This window comes from Biomphalaria glabrata, chromosome 9 (genome assembly GCF_947242115.1).
Source record: "Biomphalaria glabrata chromosome 9, xgBioGlab47.1, whole genome shotgun sequence".
In the NCBI taxonomy this organism is placed as follows: domain Eukaryota; kingdom Metazoa; phylum Mollusca; class Gastropoda; family Planorbidae; genus Biomphalaria; species Biomphalaria glabrata.
Window position 1 is genome coordinate 13,534,515 of NC_074719.1, and position 27,487 is coordinate 13,562,001.

At 37.1% G+C, this 27,487-nt stretch overlaps 1 protein-coding gene across 2 annotated transcripts in view; it reads left to right on the top strand.

The window, feature by feature from the left end:
• The window catches only part of LOC106064856 (uncharacterized), a 75,598-nt gene that overhangs the window by 37,060 nt on the left and 11,051 nt on the right, over positions 1–27,487 (top strand). For both annotated transcript variants that reach the window (XM_056041184.1, XM_056041183.1), the window contains one exon: positions 19,325–19,644. In XM_056041184.1, the coding sequence (XP_055897159.1) occupies positions 19,476–19,644 (169 nt within the window). In that variant the 5' untranslated portion in view covers positions 19,325–19,475. The remainder of the gene's footprint in view (positions 1–19,324; positions 19,645–27,487) is intronic.

Here is a 27,487-nt window from a genome sequence, read left to right on the forward strand (position 1 = left end):
GTAACATGTATGTGTAAGGTAAGATTTGTTTCGTTGTTGTAAAAATAACCTTAGTTTTACATAGTTTCAAAATGTTACTCCTCATAAATACCATCTGATACTATTTTCTTCTCAATAGTTTCGATTCTTTTACTTAAAGAGGAAAAGCCATTTGATTGAAAGGAACTCATTCAGACTATGTCAGAGGGGCTTAAAAAGAGTAACAGTTTGAAGCCTGAACTCGCAGAGCCCCTCCCCCTTCATTCAGACCTTGCGAACTATATGGCAAGTGATATTATGGTCATCTGTTTCTTAGGCCAACGGTTAACGAGCAGGGTGTCATGTGACCAGCACAACGATCAACCGCCTTCACTTTCCCCAACTAAATCCAGGTACCCATTAGAGTTTGGTGAACTCATGGGTGCTCTGAAAATCCCAGTCTTCACTGAGATTCGAACTGTTGCGGAAGCCAAGTGCTTAACCACTCAACCACCGCACCTCCCCCTCCTCTTTTTCCAAAATGAAATACTCAAACAGTAAAACAATGAAATGACGCCCATACGTCTAAATAAACACGTCATTGAAAGAGTTCAATGTAAAATGTAAAGCCTGATTTGAAGACAAGAAGAAATTGTTTTGCTCGAGTGGTGAGTCAAAAATATTTAAAGTCTTTTTTGGAAAGTCATATAAGTGCAAGTACTACTGTTTAAGTTATATTTTTAAAGTCATAAAGTGTAAATTCATATTTGTTGTTCACATCTGTAAAAGTCATTTGTGAAAAGTCATAGAATCTTGTTCAACTTGTTTCAAGTGTTGATAATGATAAAAACAACGGACAAGTCCTGGACTTTGTTTCAAAGTCTGTAGCCACAGAAGGATGTTTTAGGTTGTTTTTTTTATTCACTTTTCATTCTGCCCACGCAGCCCAAAAAAAATAAATCATTTTTTTAGCATTCTATTGCACAACACGTTTCTGCGAGCTCATTCCGTCACATTTTCAGTTTGTTACGTTGGCCTAAAGTTCGTTGTATTCCGTCACATTTTCAGTTTGTTACGTTGGCCTACAGTTCGTTGTATTCCGTCACATTTTCAGTTTGTTACGTTGGCCTACAGTTCGTTGTATTCCGTCACATTTTCAGTTTGTTACGTTGGCCTACAGTTCGTTGTATTCCGTCACATCTTCAGTTTGTTACGTTGGCCTAAAGTTCGTTGTATTCCGTCACATCTTCAGTTTGTTACGTTGGCCTAAAGTTTGTTGTATTCCGTCACATCTTCAGTTTGTTACGTTGGCCTAAAGTTCGTTGTATTCCGTCACATTTTCAGTTTGTTACGTTGGCCTAAAGTTCGTTGTATTCCGTCACATTTTCAGTTTGTTACGTTGGCCTAAAGTTCGTTGTATTCCGTCACATTTTCAGTTTGTTACGTTGGCCTAAAGTTCGTTGTATTCCGTCACATTTTCAGTTTGTTACGTTGGCCTAAAGTTCGTTGTATTCCGTCACATCTTCAGTTTGTTACGTTGGCCAACAGTTCGTTGTATTCCGTCACATCTTCAGTTTGTTACGTTGGCCTAAAGTTCGTTGTATTCTGTCACATTTTCAGTTTGTTACGTTGGCCTAAAGTTCGTTGTATTCCGTCACATTTTCAGTTTGTTACGTTGGCCTAAAGTTCGTTGTATTCCGTCACATCTTCAGTTTGTTACGTTGGCCAACAGTTCGTTGTATTCCGTCACATCTTCAGTTTGTTACGTTGGCCTAAAGTTCGTTGTATTCCGTCACATCGTCAGTTTAAATACAAAAAGACAACATTATCTGCTACTGACATTATCTGCTTCAGACAACATTATCTGCTACAGACATTATCTGCTACAGACAACATTATCTGCTACAGACATTATCTGCTACAGACAACATTATCTGCTACAGACATTATATGCTACAGATAGACATTACCTACTTCAGAAAACTATACATGCTACATACTGATAACATTATTGCTACAGACAGACATTGCCACTTACAGACAACATTACACGTAAGAGGGGTAGTTAGGTCTTGAAGTGCGCTTTTTATAAAATTTACTTTGTGTGCTAATTGGAGTATACTGTTTTCTTTTAAATCTTCTCTTCTGAAATTCTTGCTTAAAAAAAAACTTTTAAAAGATTAAAAAGTAAAATTTAAAAAAAAATATATTTTTTTGCAAAAATACTAATTATTCTCGCTTCCTGTCTATAAGTCGAAACTTTGGCCACACCTTTTGGTAGACATTGAAAGTTTGTGTAAAAAACATTATTTGGGAAACAAAAATACATTTGCATTCACAGCCATCTCTGAATAGATGACACGAGGGAGTAGCTTCCCTTTATTACATGAGGACGTAGCTTCCCTTTATGATGGGGGGAATCATTGACTGAAACCTTCCTTGTCCCTTCCCCAGCACGTCTGCTACTTTAAGGCCCTTGCCCTTCCATTAGATATAAGGTGATGAAGACAATGATAAAGACAATGTGACTGTGTTGAACGAAATACACAGCACATTAAAAAAAAAAACTATTTTTTTTGTAGCGAGCATCTCAGGGCAGTCGATTCGCAATGCGGATATATCTATTTATAGCGGTGTATATAGGACTTCATGCGGAGTAATCTTGAACGGAACTTCTTTATATATCGAAGTAAACAAGATATTGTTGTTTGTTATAATACTCGTGTGTGTGTGTGTGTGTGTTATTTGGCGTGCTAAGGTATTCGCAACTTTGAGATTGGTACTAATCGTGAAGTAACAAACGGCCTTTAGTTCAAAACAGCACATGGCCAAGTGTTCTCTTTCATAGTGGCACACACTTATATGTATTTTGTAGGCCTGTCCATTTTGTCTGTGTTGTGTGTCAATGTGTTTAAATGTCTTCTAATTGTCTTCTGTGTATGTGTTTAAATGTCTTCTAATTGTCTTCTGTGTATGTGTTTAAATGTCTTCACATTATCTACTATGCGTGTTATGTTTATCTCTTTAAATGTTTTCTATTAGGTCTGTGTTGTGCGTTTGTGTTCAAATGTCTGTGTATAAATGTCTTGTATAAATGTCTTCATCTAACTACTAAGACAGTATATATTTTTTTGTTAGAAAACTCATTAGGAATTGTAAAAAAAAGAGTAGACTATGGTCGTAATAATGTGTATACAGTGTACAGTTAGTCCCTATCAGACCATTTCTTTGTTTCAATGTACTCTAGCCAGGTAATTTTAAGTCGCCCAGAGCGCATAGACTGATGTTTACATATATCCTGGATATATTATTTTTAACTTTAACCTAAATGGCATTCTGTATGTCTTGAAATCAGGGTGGTGTTGGCCTAACTTTTCAAGTCGCTGTGTCCATATGAAATAGTTGTCTGATTGGATTAGGCTCGTGTCTTCTTAAGATCGTATATTTGTTAGTCTTTTGATATGTACGTTTATGCTAGAATGTAGTTCTATGTTAATATGTATGTTTATGCTAGAGTGTGGGTCAATGTTAATATGTATGTCTATGCTAGAGTGTGGGTCTATATAAATATGTATGTTTATGTTAGAGTGTGGGTCTATATAAATATGTATGTCTATGCTAGAGTGTGGGTCTATATAAATATGTATGTTTATGTTAGAGTGTGGGTCTATATAAATATGTATGTCTATGCTAGAGTGTGGGTCTATATAAATATGTATGTTTATGTTAGAGTGAGAATCTTCCGATTCCGATGTATTTTTTTTTTATGCTATACATTAGTAACTCTTCTGAAATATATATATATAAAAACGCCCATACTTTAATAATAATAATATAAACAATCGTTCCTATTCGTGAGGAATTGTGTTTAACTATTGTGCATTACACAGAACAAAACAGAGAGAAAACAATGTATACGAGTTCTCACAAAATAAATGTTCATACCACCGTTTCTTTTTTAGTCCATCTATTTCTCTGTCGGACGGTTAACTAGGGTGTTAAGTGGCTAGTCAAAGGATCAACCACCATGACCCTCCCTCATCAATGTCAGAACTGCGTACTCGTTACAGTTTGTTGGACTCCAGACCCGGCAGTCAATTCTTCGACACTCTCCATAAGCTAATTTTCATTCTGGAATGTGCTGGAATGACGTATACACATTTTTTTTAAAAATTCGATCAGGTCATATGACCTGACCGGAAAAGTGCAGCTCATTATCATAAAATGAGGAGATACACACTGTGAGTATCCTTGCGCCAGGATAACACTAATTTCTTGGCCGTGCTGTCTTGCTGCGCGTGCTGTCATAGATCACCTCAAAGAATGTATAGTCAAGTGAGCTTTTGAAAAGAACGACTCTTGCTGAACTCTTTTCTGTTTAGAATCCACATTATTTCGTTTGACACAAATGTTTGGGTCTGCACAGGAACACATCATTTTATTGCTGCTTCTTATTGAGTTAGTAGAAAAAAACTATCAAAAGCCGAAGCTTTCAAGAAAAAAGTTTTAAGAACTAGCTCATGTATATAAAAAAAAAAACTAACAATAGAAACAATATCAACATTAAAAGGGTGATGCAGCCTTGACGTTTTCGCTGCTTAGAATCTACGAAGTAAAACTTGATTCAAGTTTTGTGTCTGTATCCAACATTGGTTCTTGAGACTTCACTTTAAACATTCGCATCATGTCACAAACTAATCAGCTGTTACATACTTCAGAGTTGAGTACACTATATGGTATCCTAGACGACCAATTTAAGGCCAAAATCATCTAGTTGAATTAATTAACTTGGTTAATGATTCTACCCTTCGAAAGTAGTACCCCACTTAACTCTATCCTAAACTACTTTACCCCACGTGACCCTTCTCAATGACTCTTTGCATGCTTATACCCCACATCTGTTTAACCCACATGACTACTCCACATTACCCTGCATGGCTCTACCCTGTCTGACTCTTTCCTCATGACTTTTTCCTCATGATTCTACCCTGCACGAATCTACCTCCATGACTCTACCCCCATGACTATACTTTACATGACTCTACTCCCATGACTATACTTTACATGACTCTACCCATGACTATACTTTACATGATTCTACCCTGCATGACTCTACCTCCATGCCTCTACCCTGTACGGCTGTAGACTCTTGTTGAACTAAGTAGGTCGGAAGTGACGTATTCTAAAGCCGTGATGCCATCTGGTGAGTGCTCTGGAACATTCTGAAACGTGATCTCAACTGTCTCCAGGGCGGTTGAAGGGCGGAAAGTGGAGGATTACCTTTGGACCTGACTCCTGATCTGCCTCCCTACCTGGCGTGCTGCACTTGTCACGCTTATTGACCGGCTGTTCAACTTACGTCATTCCAGTGGAGTCAAGAATTGGTGTGTGTATTGACCACATTGAACTGTATTGGTTCAACTTTGACCTGTCGCCCCTGTTGTGTGTGGTGTGTAACTTGTGCATTACAGTGTAGACATAATTCAAAACAAGATTTTAAGTCAATAGTGCAATCAAAATGTAAAAAAAAAAAATACTCTGGAAAAAAAGCTTCTATATGTGAAGGTCATCTTTTTCTGTGGCCGATGGTTTACGAGGTGGTCATCTGGCCAGCACATCTGCCAGCCGCCTCTACGAATGTCATTAGAATTATGTGGACTGGGTGCATACTTACATTCCAAGAAATTTAAAATCCTGGATTTCACCAAAATTCAAAGCCACACGATTTGCCACTCAGACCTCCCCCCACCCCCTTTCCTGTGTAATTAAACACTTCCTTACATTCATTTTAATGATATTCGTAAACTTGCTCAGTACATACACAATTATTTGAGAAGTTTGGTGTTTGGTTCACCCAGTACATACATTAATAAGTTGCAGTCTTGTTCACGATTATATTTATTGAACAGGACCCACATTATGACGAACACCCATCTCGGATAACAACTAAATTAGGGAAAATGTCAATTTTAACATTTTGTTTATTTTAAGTCTCAGTAAGTTAGGTAGGAATCGAATTGATTCGTTAAAAACCAATGCACACACTATTCTTGCATTTTAATCCATTCGTATAAACTTGTAGTATAAAGTGATTCCATCTTGTTACTTGATGTCTAATTATATGTGCTTTTTAAACGGTAAGCATTGCACGTGCGTATGGAACTTGCCGTTGTCCCAGAATGCACTACATTCTAAGAATCAGTACAGAATAAATTCATTTGCAACCAACCACTAAAAACACATTAGCCTCCCCTTGCTGTCTTGACTCAGAGCAGAGTTGTGATGTTCAAGATGCCGCTTGATTATATCTTTCAATGAAACACACCTACCAATTAATTACGTGGTCTTGAAGTCTAAGGGAGGTTAATTAACAAGGTAATGGTAATCCCCGATTCTCTCCCCTCTTACCTGGTTAAACGAACACTAAACTAGAGGCTGCAATGTAGATCTAATCACGCGTTCGTTCTATAATTACCAAAGTTAATGTAATTACTGTGCGTTGACAATGTTATTTGTAGATCAGGATTTTTTTTGGGGGGATGGGAGGGGGGTTAAATTTATGTTACAGATTGGTCATTAATTGTATTCTTACAATGTGTTGAGTCTATACAAGGAATTGATGCATAATGCAAAATACATTAAATAGTAAAACATGATCCCACAGCACTTACTTGCAATCATTTGGTTAGACTATACACGTGAGCTAGCTATGACTACAAAGTAATGCCAACATGCTTAACACCCTGCAACAAAACAACAAATCAATCACCTTTTTCACCTTCACATTCACCTATCCTTAGTCGAAACTTTGAGGCACCACATATGATCTGTCGACCGTCTTCCTCCGTTCTTCTCTGTCTTTTGCCTTGGTATTGAATAGAAGCTATTTCAAACCATTCTGTTCTTTTCCCATCGGTTTCTCTATCTACCTCTTATTCTTTCCTGGCACTGTTCCTTAAATCAAAGGTTCTCAAACGGACCACAGTTTGAGAACCACTGCACTAAAAAAATTAAGCTTTTACGAGTTCTGAGGACCTTGTTATATGCCATAAAGTTTCAGTTTGAGTTTTTTTGGTCAGCAGCTCATAGTGGGGCCCCAATCTCAGTTGTGACCCTGTTTGTAATGTCTTCGCTTGTGATGAGACCTGGTATCTACCTCCATTGCTAAGATCCTCCTCTCTTGTTCTGGAGCCTCCAACATTCACAAACATATCTGTTTAATTCCAGAGACGTCCAGTCTTCTAGTCATAGTAATCTAGTTCTAGTTCTAGTTCATATTCGCTTCTAACAAGATCGCGCAGATAACTAAAAACACGTCTAACCAAGTAACCATAGCAACTGTCCTCTTTTAGTGATTTTTTTTTTTACCTTTTTATTGTTACCATAAATAAATTATTTAAAAACACTGTACTGAAACGTGCTTAACATTACTATAAGGTTTATGACATTAATTCGCGTACAAATACATCTGGATTCTTTACACCGGATACACCAGAAAGCTTGTTAATTATAGATTTGCCTCCATGTATGAAAATCTCTAAACATTGATATCCGTTCACCCCCCCCCCACCCCCCTTTCCAACACATCACTATAGTGGTTCAAGATATACTTTCACTTAGTGTTTGTTAGGAAATAGTTGTGTGTATAGGCCTATTTATTTGATTCGTTGCCATAAATTGGTTTCGTATTTATTTTTATGGACACTGAATCCTGCAACAAAATTTGTGGAAACAGCGCAGAGTTTACATTGAAAGATAATTGTGTTGTTAGCGTGCACGGTTTTGTTTGCATTTTATACTCTTCTGGCAATCATAGCTATCAATATTGTTTCATATTTGTTCCCAAGAATTTCTTTTTTTTTTTTTAAATGACTTTCGTTTGGCAGAAGGAAAAAATTAAAAAACGACAAGCTGGCAACCGACACATAAACAATGCCAGGGAAGAGTTTATGTGTAGTTTCAGTGTGTACTCTGTGGAACGTAATTTTCGTGGTTCGCATTATTCTTTGTAATAGCTTGGTATGGCTAAAGGAACGAAGTGTAGCCATTCGTCTTGTATGTAAACTAAGTAACAATTACAATGTTTGTGGCTACAGATAATTGTTCTGAAGGAAGAACAGCTACACTATAGCACACTTTTATTTTCCTCCATTGTAATTCTCGCGCGTATCAGTATCACGTGACTGGGCTGCACATTGCTGCCCTCTGCCCAACGTTTCGAACCCATTGACACACAGAGAAAGCTATGTTCGCCGTTTGAGTACTTTCTACCTGTGCTTCGAATACCAAGAGTGATAGGAACTGCCTGGAGTTGATAAACGTTATTTAGGAGAGAGAGAGAAAATGGGTTCGTGTATGTGTGCGCGCGTGAGAAAGAGTGTGTGTGTGTGTGTTAGCGTGATGAACCAAGCATACAGGAAAAAAACGATATTAAGAATGGATAAGCCAAAAAGAAAGAGTGGGTTGGTAATAATGCGGGCTAGCATGCAGAGAGAGAGAGGGGGGGGGGGGGGAATTTAGAGTTTGGAGCAAATGTTTTCAAATTCAGTGAAATTTATTCTAAATATTCAGAACACACAGAAGCATGGGCGCCCGCAGGATTTTTTTGCAGGAGGGTGCAAGCTGCCTACCTTGGCTCAAAGTCGTAGCCTCAACTTTTTTTTGTTATAATATTACAGAGAAGAGCTGCCCCCTACTCGAGCCCTCATACTTAATCGATATTAAGTGCATAGTAAATACTTCTTTTCAATGAAATAAAAAAAAAAGAAATATGACGTGAACAAAGTATTTACTGTACAACATTGTCAGCTTTATCCGTGAGGTCCGTGCTTCCCTACGTTTGATCAAACAAAAACTGCAAACGTTGATTGTGGCTGCCGAAACTGTCTATAACTTTTTGCTTTTCGTCGCGATGGACAAGCTGGTGATGAACGCTTATCGATTATTTATGATATCTATCTATCTATCTATCTATCTATCTATCTATCTATCTATCTAATCTATATGTATATATATATATATATATATATATATATATATATATAGATAGATAGATAGATAGATAGATAGATAGATAGATAGATAGATAGATTGATAGATTGATAGATTGATAGATCTAATCTATATATATATATATATATATATATATATAGATAGATAGATAGATAGATAGATAGATAGATAGATAGATAGATAGATAGATAGATAGATAGATAGATAGATAGATAGATAGATAGATAGATAGATAAGGTTTGTCTTCGAGTGTGACAACTCGTAGGGGTACGCTGACAACTGCCAGGGGTAGGCTAACAAAAAATTTGAGGAACACTGTGATATACCAATCACACCCACGTTTATGGCCACGACACCCCTCGCTCACCCCATAAAGTCTATTTCTATCTCGCGTTATCTCGTCCAATTATCGCAGTAATCCACGAGAACAACCAAACAAACACTTGTCCGAAATCTCCGTTTCCCCTGGAGTCCAAATACGGCATTGTTTCTAAGACCAGACTATTAACCTTTTTTCAAAGCCCGGGCTTCAGATTCTTGGTCTCTGTCTAAAAGTGTTGACTTAAGCACTACCGTAGCCCAGTATGAAAGGGGAAAATCCACCAATCAGTCCCTCGGTTACATCGCAGTGGTGAGGTCTCGATTTAGAAACACACATTTCCATTGGTTGGTTTATTATCCAGATTTTTTTTTAAATGTCCGTGTAACAGATACGTGGTTAATGATTTGATTGGTCTCTTATTATTAGGTTATTGCGCGATAACTTGTTCATAATTCCAAGAGCATTAACGAATCCATGTAAAATTTAGTTTCTGCATTGTTATTGTGGCAGTTGCTGTGAAGTTCTTCCGTTTCTGTTGCTAAAGAATAACGAGAGTGTCATGATGAAAGCATGTAAAACACTTGGAAACTCTTGACTGGAAGACTTTGTTTGTTTGAGGGCAAGCCGAGAATAAAGTTATTAATTAATTAAGAGAATTAAAGTCCCCCCCCCCCACATATATTAAATACATCACCTACTTCGTTTTCTAGTTTCCCTTTTTATCTGTACATTGTTTTTTCCCGCCTTAAGTTTCAACGTCCAAAAGTCAAGTCACTAACCTCCCTTGTTTTACCATTGAATATATTTCGTAGATGGAGCTGAGATCCTGTTTGCAAGAATGTTACTTGATTGCATCATCACGTTGGTGCTTACAGGCTGCTTACATGAGTTTCATCAATTCATTTTTTAATAGTATAGAAATTTTGGCGCTTAAAAGGAGAACAGGTGGTAATGCCTGTTTGAATCCTAACCTTCACCTAAGCCATTGATATCTAAAACAGCCTGACACTCTGGGTAAAGAAACGAAACATATTGTTATTTAACCCTAACATTTATAACAAGGACGTCTAACCCATTTTACGTTCTGTAACTAAACCAAGCTTTCCATCACCAACACAAATATTTCTGTCTCGTCCTTTATGACCAAACTGAATGAGATTTAGTGTCACTGATGAAAACGTCCAGCTAATGAAATCAACAAAAAAGTTTTGCTGCTGGTGTCTTTGTGTTTTATTAACTTAGTCGTTCATTAACTAGGAATATATTGATTCTTTGACATGGTGCTTCTTAACTATGTCTGGTTTTATATAGGTTAGGGTTACACTCTATTTTACAGTTGTTTTTTCGTATGTTTTTGTTTTCTTTGTTACAATTTTGTTATTTCATAAAGAAAAAAAATGTGGTTCAATTAGAGGTGCTATATGTACTTCAACAATTAACTCCATGTCGTTACACGGTTGTTGGTTTGTAGCTCTAGACACCTAGTCCAACTAAACAGTTGTCAAAGTTGGCTGTCATTTTATTACAAAGCTTATATCAAGTCACTCTGTCAGTCTGTCCGTCTGGTAAAAGTTTGAACATTTCGTTTCTCCTACTTCCCATTCTCGGATCAAGTTGAAACTTTGCACAATTATTCATGGTACCTTATAAAACATGAATCCATAAACGAAAATTAACAAATTATTGGTAATTAATTATTTCGTTTGCTTTTGAAATAAGGAGAATAAATGCTTCTTAATGAGAGAACTGGGTATATACATGGATTCATTCCCCCTATTACGTTCCGTCAAGCTTTTGTCATCTTCTTCCCATTCACGGATCAAGTTGAAATTTTGCATAATTATTCATAGTCGATGACAGCACACGAATCAATTTTAAAAATTCGTTTTTTTTTTTTTTTTTTTTTTGTAGTAATTAATTAATTTATTATTATATAGCAGAAAGGGAGGCTATAACTGCCATATTCAGAAAGTGGCAGTAGTAAGCAGTTCTTTCTCTTAAGCTTTGATTTTTTTTTAAAGTGCTTTTTTTGTCTTTTGTTTGTTAATACTGAACTTCCATAAAACGCGAACAAACTTCTTTTTCACCAGAAATAAACCAATAGTGACAGTGTAAAAACAGCTTTCGACTGATATATCTTGAACAATTGAGACAAAATCCATCTCACTTTAAGACTACACATTACACATATGTCCTTCTGTGTCACCGTCCCCCCAACGTTGACCCTGACTTAACTTTCACTACTTTTCCCAGCATAGTCTTACTTCTGGCTGCATCTTTTCAGCCTATCCGAACACATATACACACACTCTATAATACTCCATAAGGTAGGTTGTATTCTCATGATTTAAATGAGAAAATAGCAATGCCTTCGATTCTAAAGATTAAGGATGAGTGCAGTTATTCACGTGGATTTGCGACCTGCATATTTTTCCACCTCTGATGCAGACAAAGCCGTTGTCTGTCTAGGGTATATTTAATTTTTCTTTACATATTCTGCTCCTGTCTTCTACAAGGGCTTTCCATTGGGCCTCATTTGATACGATAGACAAAAATGGATATATGCCCTTTTTTATTTTAATAGATAGGATGGACTTTAAATTTTATTTCTTTTTTTTTCATTGGTAAAAAGAAACTGGTGCTCTCTATCGAAGAATTTATAAATTAAGAAATCCATTCTCTTTAAGCACAACAAACAAATACAATTCCCAACCGCAACAATTGAAAGCTACATAAATAATGCGTTATTGAATATTTGCATTTATCCTTTTAATACAGAAGAAAATTGAAAATGTCTAAAAATGATGTTTAGGAAAAAAAAAACTAAACTTTTTTTGTTGAGCGGTGAGGGGAGGGGGTTAGGCAATTTCTGTCTCACTGTAAATGAATAATAACCCAGTGGTCAGTGGAGGTCTCTCATTTCCTGAGAGTTAAAAAAAAAAGCTTAGCTCCAGTGGGCAAAGCTTTCACTTCACTGCTCTCCTATCAGTGGCTGAGATTTAAGGCTACTGTATCGATTATTTTGGGGGTTTTGACCAAGGGTCTGAGCTGACTGACCACTTGAATGTCCAGTTAACTGACCACGTCATATACTCTTCTATATTGTGTGAACCTAATTACCTTTTAGTCTCGCGCTGTTCAGACATTTATAATAACTTAGGCTTATATGTTGATACTAGGCCGAGGGTTAGCTTTTCATGTGGCCGCGCAGATCAACCTAGTTTCGTAAATTCATCACAGACGAAGCTATGGTCTGAAGGGGCTGCTTTAAGCTCTCTTCACGTGTTTTAGGCGGCGGCTTTCCTTTTTTTTGTATAAAACTTATGTCACGTGGTCTCAGTTAGAGTTCTTTGACTATCTCTTAATGAAGTGATTGCTGGCAAGCTGACACCTTGACTGAATGAGCCTACCAGAGGCGGATCTGTTGATACATTATGAGCTGAACTTTCCTACTCAAGGCTTATATGTTGATCATGGGCTGACTGTAAGCCTAGAAGAGACTTGTATGAATATAAGGGGATTGAGGTTTGACTAAACGAGGCTAATATGTTGATCATGGGCTGAAGGTTAGCCTGCTTGAGGTTTACAGATTGATAATAATCTGAGGGTTAACTTTCTTATCATGCACCGGGTACTGAACATCTGACGATCAAACTCTTTGATCTGGCTGTATTTAGAGCTAATACATAGGCCAAGAATAGAGTTTCAACACTAACGGTTGAAACAATATTTAGTTCAACTGAAAAAGTAATAGAAAACATCTTTCTAAATGACTCTCTCAAATATGTCCATCTCTCTAATGACTTTTTCTCAAATATGTCCATCTCTCTAAATGACTTTCTCTCAAACATGTCCATCTCTCTAAATGACTTTCTCTCAAATATGTCCATCTCTCTAAATGACTTTCTCTAAAATATGTCCATCTCTCTAAATGACTTTCTCTCAAATATGTCCATCTTTCTAAATGACTTTCTCTCAAATATGTCCATCTCTCTAAATGACTTTCTCTCAAACATGTCCATCTATCTAAATGACTCTTTCAAATATGTCCATCTTTCTAAATGACTCTCTCAAATATGTCCATCTTTCTAAATGACTTTCTCTCAAACGTGTACATCTCTCTTAATGACTGTCTCTCAAATATGTCCATCTCTCTAAATGACTTTCTCTCAAATATGTCCATCTCTCTAAATGACTGTCTCTCAAATATGTCCATCTCTCTAAATGACTTTCTCTCAAACGTGTACATCTCTCTTAATGACTTCTCTCAAATATGTCTATCTCTCTAAATGACTTTCTCTCAAACGTGTCCTACAGAAGAGAAAGAGTGCTTCTAAGCGTGTTGCCTTTCCAGTGAAATTCCAATTCGACTACCTCGGAGAGACATCAGCCACTCTAACAAACTAAAAGGGCTCAAAATTCATAAAACACCTGGCACAATTACAATAAAAAGATGGCTTTGCCAGTTACACCAAGTTCTTCTCGTACTATTGAACTTAAAAACATTTCTTCGTTGAAATAAATAATTTGAAAAAAGAAATTGTTACTGTAATTAATTGGTTGACATTTTTCAAAGCCCTTTGCTATTTATTCTATACAGACACTCTGTCTAGCTGAATCGTTAATAGAAAGGATTTTAATTAAAACGCAAATAAATAGAAACAACTTTTTTTGGTTCTGTTTGATTATCTGGCACGTCCTTATTTCAATGCCATGTGCGTCTCATCAAATCCAGACTTGTGCTGACAGCTGCATACCAAATAACCTTTGTGATGAGAGAATCCAAGAAACAGTCGATGTCAGTTATACGCCTTTTAATCTTCACTAATCAATAGAAGCTCTGCAAATTGAGTGACTCTAAAAGGCTATATATTTCATGATTTAGCTTTTTCCAAACTTGTAAAGTAAAACCAGGCTTTTAATGTCTTTGTCAAGGAGGATTTGAACTAAAAATGTTCCTAAAAATACTGGAACCAATACAAAATGCTGCCCTGCGTCTCTGTCTCGGCGCGTTTCGTACATCACCTATCCCAAGTCTCCATGTGGAGGCTGGAGAACTCCCCATGGATATAAGAATGAAAAAGCTTGCAATGCAGTATATAGTCAAGCTAAAATCCAACCCCACGAACCCTGCTTTTGACTCCATATTTAACCCCACAGAGGTAGAATTATACAATCGAAGGCCTAACGTCATACAGCCGTTGGGCCTTCGAATGAGAGAACCCATCCAAAATTTAACCCCACCCATTGACCTAATCTCTAAAATAGAAACCCCTCAGAACCCTCCTTGGCTAATGAATAAACCCAAATTAAATTTATCCCTCCTTAATTTCAAAAAAGAAAATACAGACCCAAGCATACTACAAGTCCACTTTAGGGAACTGCAGGAGAGCTACGGAGATTGTTGCACCATCTACACAGACGGATCCAAAATGGAGGGAAAGGTCGCGTGTGCCTGCTCCTTTCGGAACAAAACAATCTCCCGTAGACTCCCCGATGGCTGCTCCATTTTTACGGCCGAATTGCACGCAATATTGCTTGCACTTATGGCCGTAAAAGCATCAGAAAGGAGGAAATTTATAATCTGCTCCGACTCCAAATCTGCATTGCAAGCTTTGGGGCGGATGAAGACTGACATCCCATTGGTACATAAGAGCCTGAAGCTGTTGGACCAAATAACAGCCGACCGTAGGGATGTCACCTTCGTCTGGGTCCCCTCCCATGTTGGCATTAAGGGAAACGAAGCCGCAGACAGAGAAGCAAAGAGAGCCCTAAATCATGCGGTGTCAGGAACCCAAATTCCCTACACGGACCTGAGACAAAGTATTGCCTCTGCCACCTATCGAGAGTGGCAGAACCGATGGGAGGCTGAGACTCACAGTAAACTCAGGCAGATTGTGGCGGATGTCAGGTGGCGGCCCACATCTAAGGGTCTGACAAGGCGTGGTAGCACGACCATGTCCAGACTAAGGATTGGCCACACCTACATCACGCACTCTTTTGTACTGAAGAGAGAGGAGCCCCCACTTTGTGAGTACTGACTCTCGCCTCACCGTGGAACATATCCTCGTTGATTGCCCCAGATACCAGGATGTCAGGGCGAAATATTTTAGAGCCACTAATTTAAAAGCACTATTTGATAATGTCGACCCTGGGAAGGTACTGGGCTTTATCCGGGAAGTGGGGCTATCTACGAAGATCTGATTTATGAATTTGTGAACATGCACTATTTACATTAGATTTTTACCAAATATTTAAATTTTTACTACCTTTACTATTTTAACTGTGAATAGACCTTGATTTTAATGATATGACTGTATAGAATCTGGGCCTTGTTGTTTAGAGAGAGAGTTGTCCTTAAGGGACTGCAGGCACGACATGGCCTAAATTGTGCCGATGTGCCTCAAATCACAAAAAATGTTTGGATTTCCTCTGCACTCTCTAAAAAAAACGTATCTTGTGTCGATAAAATGTTTTCATTAAATCTTTCTGTATAAAGATAAAGAAAGAATGCAGCATTTTATGTGGATACGCAGACCCAGATGTGACCTAGATATTTTGTCCTATTGAACACACACAAAGCCTTGTCGAAGAATCGAAGAAGAAAAAAAAAACCTTTGTTTTGTAAGTTAAGAGTTTTACCACACAGCCCTTTTAATCCAAAACTTTTGAAATATGGCATCAACTTCATTTAAACTTTTGAAATATGAAAGTATGACGACAACTTTATTTAAACGTTTGAAATACCCCCGGTATGACGTTTTCTCTAAAAAAAAAAAGCTTTTGGTTTAATGGCAAATACTAAGTCTTTTTCATTCATTGATGTTTCTGCCTTTCCTAAGTCTTTTTCATTCATTGATGTTTCTGTCTTTCCTAAGTCTTTTTCATTCATTGATGTTTCTGCCTTTCCTAAGTCTTTTTCATTCATTGATGTTTCTGCCTCTCCGAATATTATTTTTATTAATTAATGTTGACCTGTCATTGTTTCCTTTTTGGCCTGTCTGGTGGTGGACTGTGTAAAAGTCTTGTCAAGACAGAAACATTTCTATTTCGAAATATGCTCACACTTGGACAGACGTAGCTCGGTCCTGCAATCAAAACATGGCACAAAAACCGTGTCTATAAGGCCAGTAACTCAGGACAAAAGTCCAGCAACCATTCGGTCACGTGAATGTCAATATAATCTCAACATGACTATTTTGTTTTATACCGTCGTGTACTGGTGTACACACAAATCACATTATAGTAAAGACCAGTCTTCTCCGTCCCACACAGAGCGACCTCTGTACAAACAGGATAAGACAATCCCAGACGGTTTGTGATAATCTCATTAAGACTTATTTCCGGGTATTGATCTGACGTCACTCTCTATTGATTTGTTTCGGTATAAAGACAGGGGGATACTTTTATAAATACTTGGTAGTGTATCTTCAGTCACGTGATCAATAAACAATGATTCTTTTCAACTAGATTTGTTAAACTAACTGAAATGGAAGGGGCCTGTTTTAAATTGGAGATTCTTCTCACTAACTCACTAATTTGTTTTTAGCGGCCTCTTAGAGGGATAAACACAATATTAGTTTTGTGTGGAATATCTGTCCGTCCGTCGGTCCCATTTAGATCTCGTAAACTAGAAAATCCGACATCATAATATTTTAGACCATTAGACTGATGCAACGACTGCTTTTTTCTTTTCTGAAAGCGAAAATCTAATTTTTTTAAAAATGCACCACTTTTACAACTATTCACTATTAATAGTAACAAACACTGGAGGCTCTTTAGTAAGGGATATATGTAACTACCAAATTTGTAACACATTTATGCAAATGGTTTTAGATTTCTTGTAAAATTTATTTTTTTACATTTGTATTGCTAAGTTAAGTAAGTTCTGTCCTACTAACTACTAGCATGTCTCGCAAAAGAACACTTGGGCAAGGTTTACCGCAGGGCTCGTCATTATCATGCACGTCTATACAAACGACCTAACAAAACGATTGAAATGTCCATCTCAATGATCCCGGGTCGAGCCCTGCCAAACCCGCCGTGCTGGGGGAAGGTTTGGGCTAGGATGTAGGTCTAATGTTCCGTTCTAAAGGAACATCCGAGAAACTTGGAAATCTTCAAGTCCAAACAATCTGAAGTAATGTAGCGGTTTAAAGTAAAAAGTTGCAAACTGAAAGGAGAAAGATTAAGTTTTTTTTTTAAAATACATAAATTGCTGAAAAGTGCATAAAATGTAGTTTCATGGTTTATTGAAATGCTTAGCCACAGACCTATATAAATATTATACTTATACTGGACGCGCCGATCTCTTAACACTACACAAAAAGATGTTAAAAACTTTAAAAAGCTGAAACAAGGTGTTGTTTTGTAAAGTTGTTTTTTTTTAAACATAACCTATGTAATATATAATAAACACGATACAAATTAGAATGCTATTTTTAGATCCAGAATCTAGATCTTTAAAGATCTAGGTAATCAATCTGTTAAAACGTACAACCTAAAATCATAGGATGATTAAAATAAAAAAGGCTTGAATTATTTAGATCAAGCATTGTCTCAATGAAAACAAAAAGGAAATGGCTTTATATCATAGATTTACGTGAATATAGCCCATTCTGTTTAAAATCCGTAAAATGGGATTGCTTTTATGTCTAAACTTCGAAAACTAAAGATCATTACTTTTCTAAGACAAAAGAGCGATTTTCCACAGTTCAGGGCGAATTCCTTACAGCTCTAAAAAAAAAGAGTTACGTACAAAACGATCGGATAGGAATTTGTCTTTGTTTTCCAGTCTATGTAGGCCCCTATAATATATAGGTCAGTGTGTTTGGCTATACTTCCGTAATCTGTACGCCGGATACATAAAAAAAAAAGCTTGCTATTCGCCTCGGTCTATGACAATCCACATGCAAAATTTAATTTGTAGACAATTGAAATAAAAGTTTGGCCATCTTATTTTTCTCTAGATACCCAGCTGTTTATTTTTCTTTCATTGACGTGAGGGTTCCGCTCATCAGGTGGCTTCCAGATCTTAGGTTAGAAAAACAACCTGTTGCTCAGAGGACTATCCACTGAAATCTGACTCTGAGAGATCTAGGTTTAACTAGATTAGTGGATTGAAAAGTAACTTAGGAATGATTAATTTCTGTCGCGTTTTCTAAGCTGTGACTAAATATAGATTTATGTCCCTTTTCACGTTATTTCGAACAAAACGAGAAACTATTGTCGGATAAACGAGAAACTCGTATCGGATACTATCTCACAAGTGTACAGTAATTAGAATGAATCGGTTGAATGAAATTAGAATTCTTAATATAACTAGGGTACTTGGAAAGATGGAATTATGGGAAGTGGTGGGGTAAGTAAGGTTTCACGCCGTTTGTTCGATTAGTGTAGACTGTTTATTTATAGAGCATGTAAAAAAAAACTTGACATGAGGTGCAGCGTACAGAACACAGAATGGATGCAGGGTGTAGCTAAAACTGCCGTGTAAATAGACTAAAGGTCACGTGATAATGTTTCTCATCCGACATTTTCGGATAGCCATTATCTCTGGTGTCCCAGGGTAATAACGTCAGCACGCTAATAATGTAAAAGACATCGTGAAACTATCAGAGAACAAAACATACAATATTTGCAGATGCGAAAACTCAATGCGGGAAAGCTACTCTTGTAGACAAGGCCGGGCTTACAGATTGCGGGGCCCAATTTAATGAATGCATGTAAGGCCCCACTTCTAAATTTTGTTTTCAATAATAACTATTACTATTAATTAGATCACTTTATCAGCATTTCTTATACACTATGCATAGGAAGCCAGCAACAGGCACCAGTGGGTTAATTAAAGTTACGTCAATCGTATGATACACTAAATATGTTAACCCTTTAAGTCCCACGTCTTTAAAAGCCTGTGACAAAACCCATGACTGATAGTGATATGCTAAATATACATTGCGGGGGCCCCCATTGTAACAACATGAACTATTACCTCTATTTGTCCTTCTATTTATTTACATTCCATGTCCACAGGTCTCTGATAGAACGTCCACACTAAATGTTCAAGTCTGGATCCTCTGACGTCATAGAGGGCACACGTCATAGTATGAAAACCTTTTGGTCCTCCTTGTCGTAGCTCGTTGGGAGGCGCGTGTTGCGTGTTCTGCGCACGCGCACCGCATCCATGTGCGTAACGGTGGACGTACGGAGTATGGGATGCGGGAAAAGCCGACACCGCTCACCGGATGACTCGGAAACTGATCTGAAAAACAGCAAACATGGCGGTTCTCAAAATGCCAAAAAAAGAAAGTTGGAGGAGAAGAAGTCATTGGAGGGCGAGAAGGAAGTTACTGGTAAGTGATCCGCTCTCAGTCTGTCTGTAGCTCAGGTTTCTAATTTGTTTTGTTAGATAATACACCATGTCTGTGTTCTTTATCATGTCTATGTTCTACATCATGTCTATGTTCTACACCATCCATGTCTTGTGTTCTACATCATGTCTATGTTCTACACCATCCATGTCTTGTGTTCTACATCATGTCTTTGTTCTACATCATGTCTATGTTCTACACCATCCATGTCTTGTGTTCTTTATCATGTCTATGTTCTACATCATGTCTATGTTCTACACCATCCATGTCTTGTGTTCTATACAATGTCTGTATTCTACACCATGTCTATGGTCTACACCATCCATGTCTTGTGTTCTACATCATGTCTATGTTCTACATCATGTCTATGGTCTACACCATCCATGTCTTGTGTTCTACATCATGTCCATGTTCTACATCATCCATGTCTTGTGTTCTACATCATGTCTATGTTCTACATCATGTCTATGTTCTACATCATGTCTATGTTCTACATCATGTCTATGTTCTACATCATGTCTATGTTCTACATCATGTCTATGTTCTACACCATCCATGTCTTGTGTTATACATCATGTCTATGTTCTACATCATCCATGTCTATGTTCTACATCATGTCTATGTTCTACATCATGTCTATGTTCTACATCATGTCTATGTTCTACATCATCCATGTCTTGTGTTCTATATCATGTCTATGTTCTACATCATCCATGTCTTGTGTTCTACATCATGTCTATGTTCTACACCATCCATGTCTTGTGTTCTACATCATGTCTATGTTCTACATCATCCATGTCTTGTGTTCTACATCATGTCTATGTTCTACATCATGTCTATGTTCTACATCATGTCTATGTTCTACATCATCCATGTCTTGTGTTCTACATCATGTCTATGTTCTACACCATCCATGTCTATGTTCTACATCATGTCTATATTCTACACCATCCATGTCTTGTGTTCTACATCATGTCTATGTTCTACATCATCCATGTCTTGTGTTCTACATCATGTCTATGTTCTACATCATCCATGTCTTGTGTTCTATACCATGTCTATGTTCTACACCATCCATGTCTTGTGTTCTATACCATGTCTATGTTCTACACCATCCATGTCTATGTTCTACATCATGTCTATGTTCTACATCATCCATGTCTATGTTCTACATCATGTCTATGTTCTACAACATCCATGTCTTGTGTTCTACATCATGTCTATGTTCTACATCATCCATGTCTTGTGTTCTATACCATGTCTATGTTCTACACCATCCATGTCTTGTGTTCTACATCATGTCTATGTTCTACATCATCCATGTCTATGTTCTACATCATGTCTATGTTCTACACCATCCATGTCTTGTGTTCTACATCATGTCTATGTTCTACATCATCCATGTCTTGTGTTCTACATCATGTCTATGTTCTACACCATCCATGTCTTGTGTTCTACACCATCCATGTCTTGTGTTCTACATCATGTCTATGTTCTACATCATCCATGTCTTGTGTTCTACATCATGTCTATGTTCTACATCATGTCTATGTTCTACACCATGTCTATGTTCTACATCATGTCTATGTTCTACATCATGTCTATGTTCTACATCATCCATGTCTATGTTCTACATCATGTCTATGTTCTACACCATCCATGTCTTATGTTCTACATCATGTCTATGTTCTACATCATCCATGTCTATGTTCTACATCATGTCTATGTTCTAATCCATCCATGTCTTGTGTTCTACATCATGTCTTTGTTCTACATCATCCATGTCTTGTGTTCTGCATCATGTCTATGTTCTACATCATCCATGTCTTGTGTTCTACATCATGTCTATGTTCTACATCAGCCATGTCTTGTGTTCTACATCATGTCTATGTTCTACATCATCCATGTCTTGTGTTCTATACCATGTCTATGTTCTACACCATCCATGTCTTGTGTTCTACACCATCCATGTCTTGTGTTCTATACCATGTCTATGTTCTACATCATCCATGTCTATGTTCTACATCATGTCTATGTTCTACACCATCCATGTCTTGTGTTCTACATCATGTCTATGTTCTACATCATCCATGTCTTGTGTTCTACATCATGTCTATGTTCTACATCATCCATGTCTTGTGTTCTACATCATGTCTATGTTCTACATCATGTCTATGTTCTACACCATCCATGTCTTATGTTCTACATCATGTCTATGTTCTACATCATGTCTATGTTCTACACCATGCATGTCTATGTTCTACATCATGTCTATGTTCTACATCATCCATGTTTATGTTCTACATCATGTCTATGTTCTACACCATCCATGTCTTATGTTCTACATCATGTCTATGTTCTACATCATGTCTATGTTCTACACCATGCATGTCTATGTTCTACATCATGTCTATGTTCTACATCATCCATGTCTATGTTCTACATCATGTCTATGTTCTACACCATCCATGTCTTATGTTCTACATCATGTCTATGTTCTACATCATGTCTATGTTCTACATCATCCATGTCTATGTTCTACATCATGTCTATGTTCTACACCATCCATGTCTTGTGTTCTATACCATGTCTATGTTCTACACCATCCATGTCTTGTGTTCTATACCATGTCTATGTTGTACACCATCCATGTCTTGTGTTCTACATCATGTCTATGTTCTACATCATCCATGTCTATGTTCTACATCATGTCTATGTTCTACACCATCCATGTCTTGTGTTCTACATCATGTCTATGTTCTACATCATCCATGTCTATGTTCTACATCATGTCTATGTTCTACACCATCCATGTCTTGTGTTCTACATCATGTCTATGTTCTACACCATCCATGTCTTGTGTTCTACATCATGTCTTTGTTCTACACCATCCATGTCTTGTGTTCTACATCATGTCTATGTTCTACATCATCCATGTCTATGTTCTACACCATCCATGTCTTGTGTTCTACATCATGTCTATGTTCTACATCATCCATGTCTATGTTCTACATCATGTCTATGTTCTACACCATCCATGTCTTGTGTTCTACATCATGTCTATGTTCTACATTATCCATGTCTTGTGTTTTACATCATGTCTATGTTCTACATCATCCATGTCTATGTTCTACATCATGTCTATGTTCTACACCATCCATGTCTTGTGTTCTATACCATGTCTGTGTTCTACACCATCCATGTCTTGTGTTCTATACCATGTCTGTATTCTACACCATGTCTATGTTCTACACCATGTCTATGGTCTACACCATGTCTATGTTCGACACTCTACACCTTGTTTATGTTCTACATGTCTATGTTCGACACTCTACACCATGTCTATGTTCTACATCATGTCTTGTGTTCTTTATCATGCCTTGTGTTCTACACCATGTCTATGTTCTACACCATGTCTATGTTCTACATCATGTCTATGTTCTACATCATGTCTATGTTCGACACTCTACACCATGTCTATGTTCTACACCATGTCTATGTTCTACATCATGTCTATGTTCTACATCATGTCTATGTTCGACACTCTACACCATGTCTATGTTCTACACCATGTCTATGTTCTACATCATGTCTATGTTCGACACTCTACATCATGTCTTGTGTTCTACACCATGTCTATGTTCTACACCATGTCTATGTTCTACATCATGTCTATGTTCGACACTCTACATCATGTCTTGTGTTCTACACCATGTCTATATTCTACACCATGTCTGTGTTCTACACCATGTCTGTGTTCTACACCATGTCTATGTTCTACATCATGTCTATGTTCGACACTCTACACCATGTCTATGTTCTACATCATGTCTATGTTCGACACTCTACACCATGTCTATGTTCTACACCATGTCTATGTTCTACACCATGTCTATGTTCTACACCATGTCTATGTTCTACACCATGTCTATGTTCTACACCATGTCTATGTTCTACACCATGTCTATGTTCTACACCATGTCTATGTTCTACACCATGTCTATGTTCTACACCATGTCTATGTTCTACACCATGTCTATGTTCTACACCATGTCTATGTTCTACACCATGTCTATGTTCTACATCATTTCTATGTTCTATATCGTGTCTATGTTCTACACCGTGTCTATGTTCTACACCATGTCTATGTTCTACACCATGTCTATGTTCTACACCATGTCTATGTTCTACATCATTTCTATGTTCTATATCGTGTCTATGTTCTACACCATGTCTATGTTCTACACCATGTCTATGTTCTACACCATGTCTATGTTCTACATCATTTCTATGTTCTATATCGTGTCTATGTTCTACACCATGTCTATGTTCTACACCATGTCTATGTTCTACACCATGTCTATGTTCTACATCATTTCTATGTTCTATATCGTGTCTATGTTCTACACCATGTCTATGTTCTACACCATGTCTATGTTCTACACCATGTCTATGTTCTACACCATGTCTATGTTCTACACCATGTCTATGTTCTACACCATGTCTATGTTCTACACCATGTCTATGTTCTACACCATGTCTGTGTTCTTTATCATGTCTATGTTCTACACCATGTCTATGTTCTACACCATGTCTATGTTCTACACCATTTAAAAATAAAATTTAAAAAAAAGAAATGGCACCAAATAAACAAGTCTTTCTTTTCGTGTGCAGAAAAATAGTCGGTATTCAAATGCTTACAATGTTTCTTTCGAAATTTGTACATTTCAATTCTGGTTTTGGAATAGCAAACGAGAAGTTATCACGTGGCTTACGAACTGGAGAGTTTATGTTTGAATCCTGTTTAAGACAAGAAAGAAATTAAATAAGCAATTTCACATTAATGATTATAGTCCCTGAATCTTCTAATAATACACGGTACTTAAATACCTAAAAGTCTATTAAAATTACGATAGTCTACTCAAATACCCAGAAGTCTACTCAAATTCCGATAGTCTACTCAAATACCCAGAAGTCTACTCAAATTCCGATAGTCTACTCAAATACCCAGAAGTCTACTCAAATTCCGATAGTCTACTCAAATACCCAGAAGTCTACTCAAACTCCGATAGTCTACTAAAATAAGCAGAAGTCTACTTAAATTCCAATAGTCTACTCAAATACCCAAAAGTCTACTCAAACTCCGATAGTCTACTCAAATACCCAGAAGTCTACTCAAACTCCGATAGTCTACTCAAATACCCAGAAGTCTACTCAAATTCCGATAGTCTACTCAAATACCCAGAAGTCTACTCAAATACCCAGAAGTCTACTCAAATACCCAGAAGTCTACTCATATAAGGAGAACAAAGCCAGAAACCCACAGTTCACCTAATTCAAGGGGACTCAAAGAAAGAAATACAATATGACCCTCATTCACTTTTCAGTACGTACCTCTACGTCTTGGAGGCAGATTTATAGTAGCAACAGTCCATCAGACAGTTTAGTGCAACACAATGTCGAGATCAGCTACTTTATGATCAAGTGTGCTACATTGTATTTGTTTTTTTAATCTCTGCTAAAGCTTTAAACTATCTCACTGTATACAGTACGATTTATAATTATGAATAGACGAATAAAAGAGATGCTTTGGGGCCAGTAACAATATTTATGCATAACTGCTTCAACGGAACCTTGTTCTATTGACCACGAATATATTGAACACTTCCTCACGCTACAATGAAGTCCTCCTTCAGAACTGCTCAATTGACCATGTCTCTATTGAACACATTCGTATTCCACGTGCTTATATTGAACGTAAAGCCCCAAGCTCTATGTGTTGTGTATCATGTGATGTATTTATTAGGCTCACGTCCTGGTAGCGCTACCTATGTTTCAATGGTGTCGAATGAAATCAATAATGCATCATGTCAGGATCTGCACATCTACAAATTATGAATGATCGATGATTCATAGACAACCGATATCAAGTAAGCATTGCGTCATAAACCAGTCTCTGTGACCTTGACCTAATAGGGCTTACATATTATGAATTATATATTGTCATCGACTATGAATGATTAAGCAAAATTTCAACTTGATCTGAGAATGGGAAGTGAGAGAAAAAAAACGTGTCAAAACGTAATAAGGGGACTCTATATATATAATTAAGTAGCATTTATTCCCCTTATTTCGAAATCAAACATAATAATTAATCACCAACAATTAATCAACTAATTTTTAAAATTGTTTTCATTGATTCATGTCAGGTTCAATAAATAATTTTACAAAGTTTTAACTTGATCCTTGATCCTAGATTGGTAAATGAGAGAAAAAACATATTCAATTTTTTACCAGACGGACAGACAGACAGTGAGTTGATATAAGTTTTGTTAAAAAGGGGTCGTTATAATGTAGGCAGATGAGAAGTCTACAACTGATGGGCTTAAGACGTGTTTGTGCAAAGTCTATGTCAGAGAGTAGCTGTCGTTTGATTAAAGGATTGTGGGGTGAGTGCGGTATCTGGTAGATATTTTATTTTGTGAAGCTGAAAATCTTAGCGCATTGTTTTTGGCACAGACAGAATACAGAGCAAAACATCTGAGCAGAGCAAAAAGTCTGGCTCCAAGAACAATGTCTATTAGTATTGGTTTGATAAGAAAAGTTTCTTTTGAACAAATGCAAGGGATTGTCTTACCGTTGAAGACATTCCATACGATGTTGGGTTTAACGTTCTGTCGGGTCAATAGGGTTGATGTGGCTTCGGTTTGATGTTAGGTGGGGGGGGGGGGTGATTTTCGATTGGAATAATTTTATATGTGCCTAATGATAAGACTTATAACTTAATATCCGTGTTTATACTAATTAAAGAAATGCTAATTACGCTTAAACTTGGCTTGGCTACCTATTAAGGGGGCTCGAGGTTCGACACCCGACTAGAGCAGAGTTAGGTTTACTTAGCGCCCAAAGGCAGCACGGAAAACCTTCTCCCAGATACCCCCTCCCCCCACGAGATAGGACCGTAGCGCTCTGAGCATGCTATAAGCATGAAAGTAGCGCTATATAAAAGCTACATACAACTATAATTCAGTTCTGTGTAGTCTCGAACCAGTATCACATGATAACGCGAGGACAATAAATCGCTCATTGCGTTTTCCTTTCTAATGTGACATCTCTTAATTCCTATGACATGAATGTTTACCTATGATCAACATTCTATTTGTCTGTACATTATGTTTTTGCCATATTTTATTCCTTCAATTCCAAGTATTTGCTTGCACTCTCTTCGTGATCGGAAAAAGATGGATGGATAAAATACTCGGATTTCGAACACGGCTCCAACGATTTTTTAAAGAAATTTTTCAGTTTATGTAGGCCTTTACTTTTTGTTTTGGGGGGGGGGGGGAATTACTAGCGAATTGGTTACACAGTGAAAATTCTAGAAAGATACAATTTTTCTAAATATAATCCTCTTAAAAATTAAATTATGTTTTTTCATCAATAAATCTTTTGCTGTTTTTTTTCCTAATTACGTCACAAGATTTCAGCGGAAATTCCCGCTCTCGGCTCAAATGTTTCTTTCTATTCATTTAAGACTTTGCAATTATGAAGAATTAAATAAAATGAGAAATCATAGACAACTAAATCGATTAAATTTTCTAAAAATAAATCTGTCAACGTACTCGTGTGTTTAAAAAAATCTATCTCGATATACATATATTTGATTTTTCTTTTCTTTTTATTTAAAAAACAAACAAACAACTTCCTACATATTTTAAATTAGTTGTATAAAAAACACAACACTCTCTTGTTACTATACTAATGAGTTATTCCTTGCTATATTCTCTCTCGTAGCTACACGGCAACCAGATGCCATCAAGTCTTG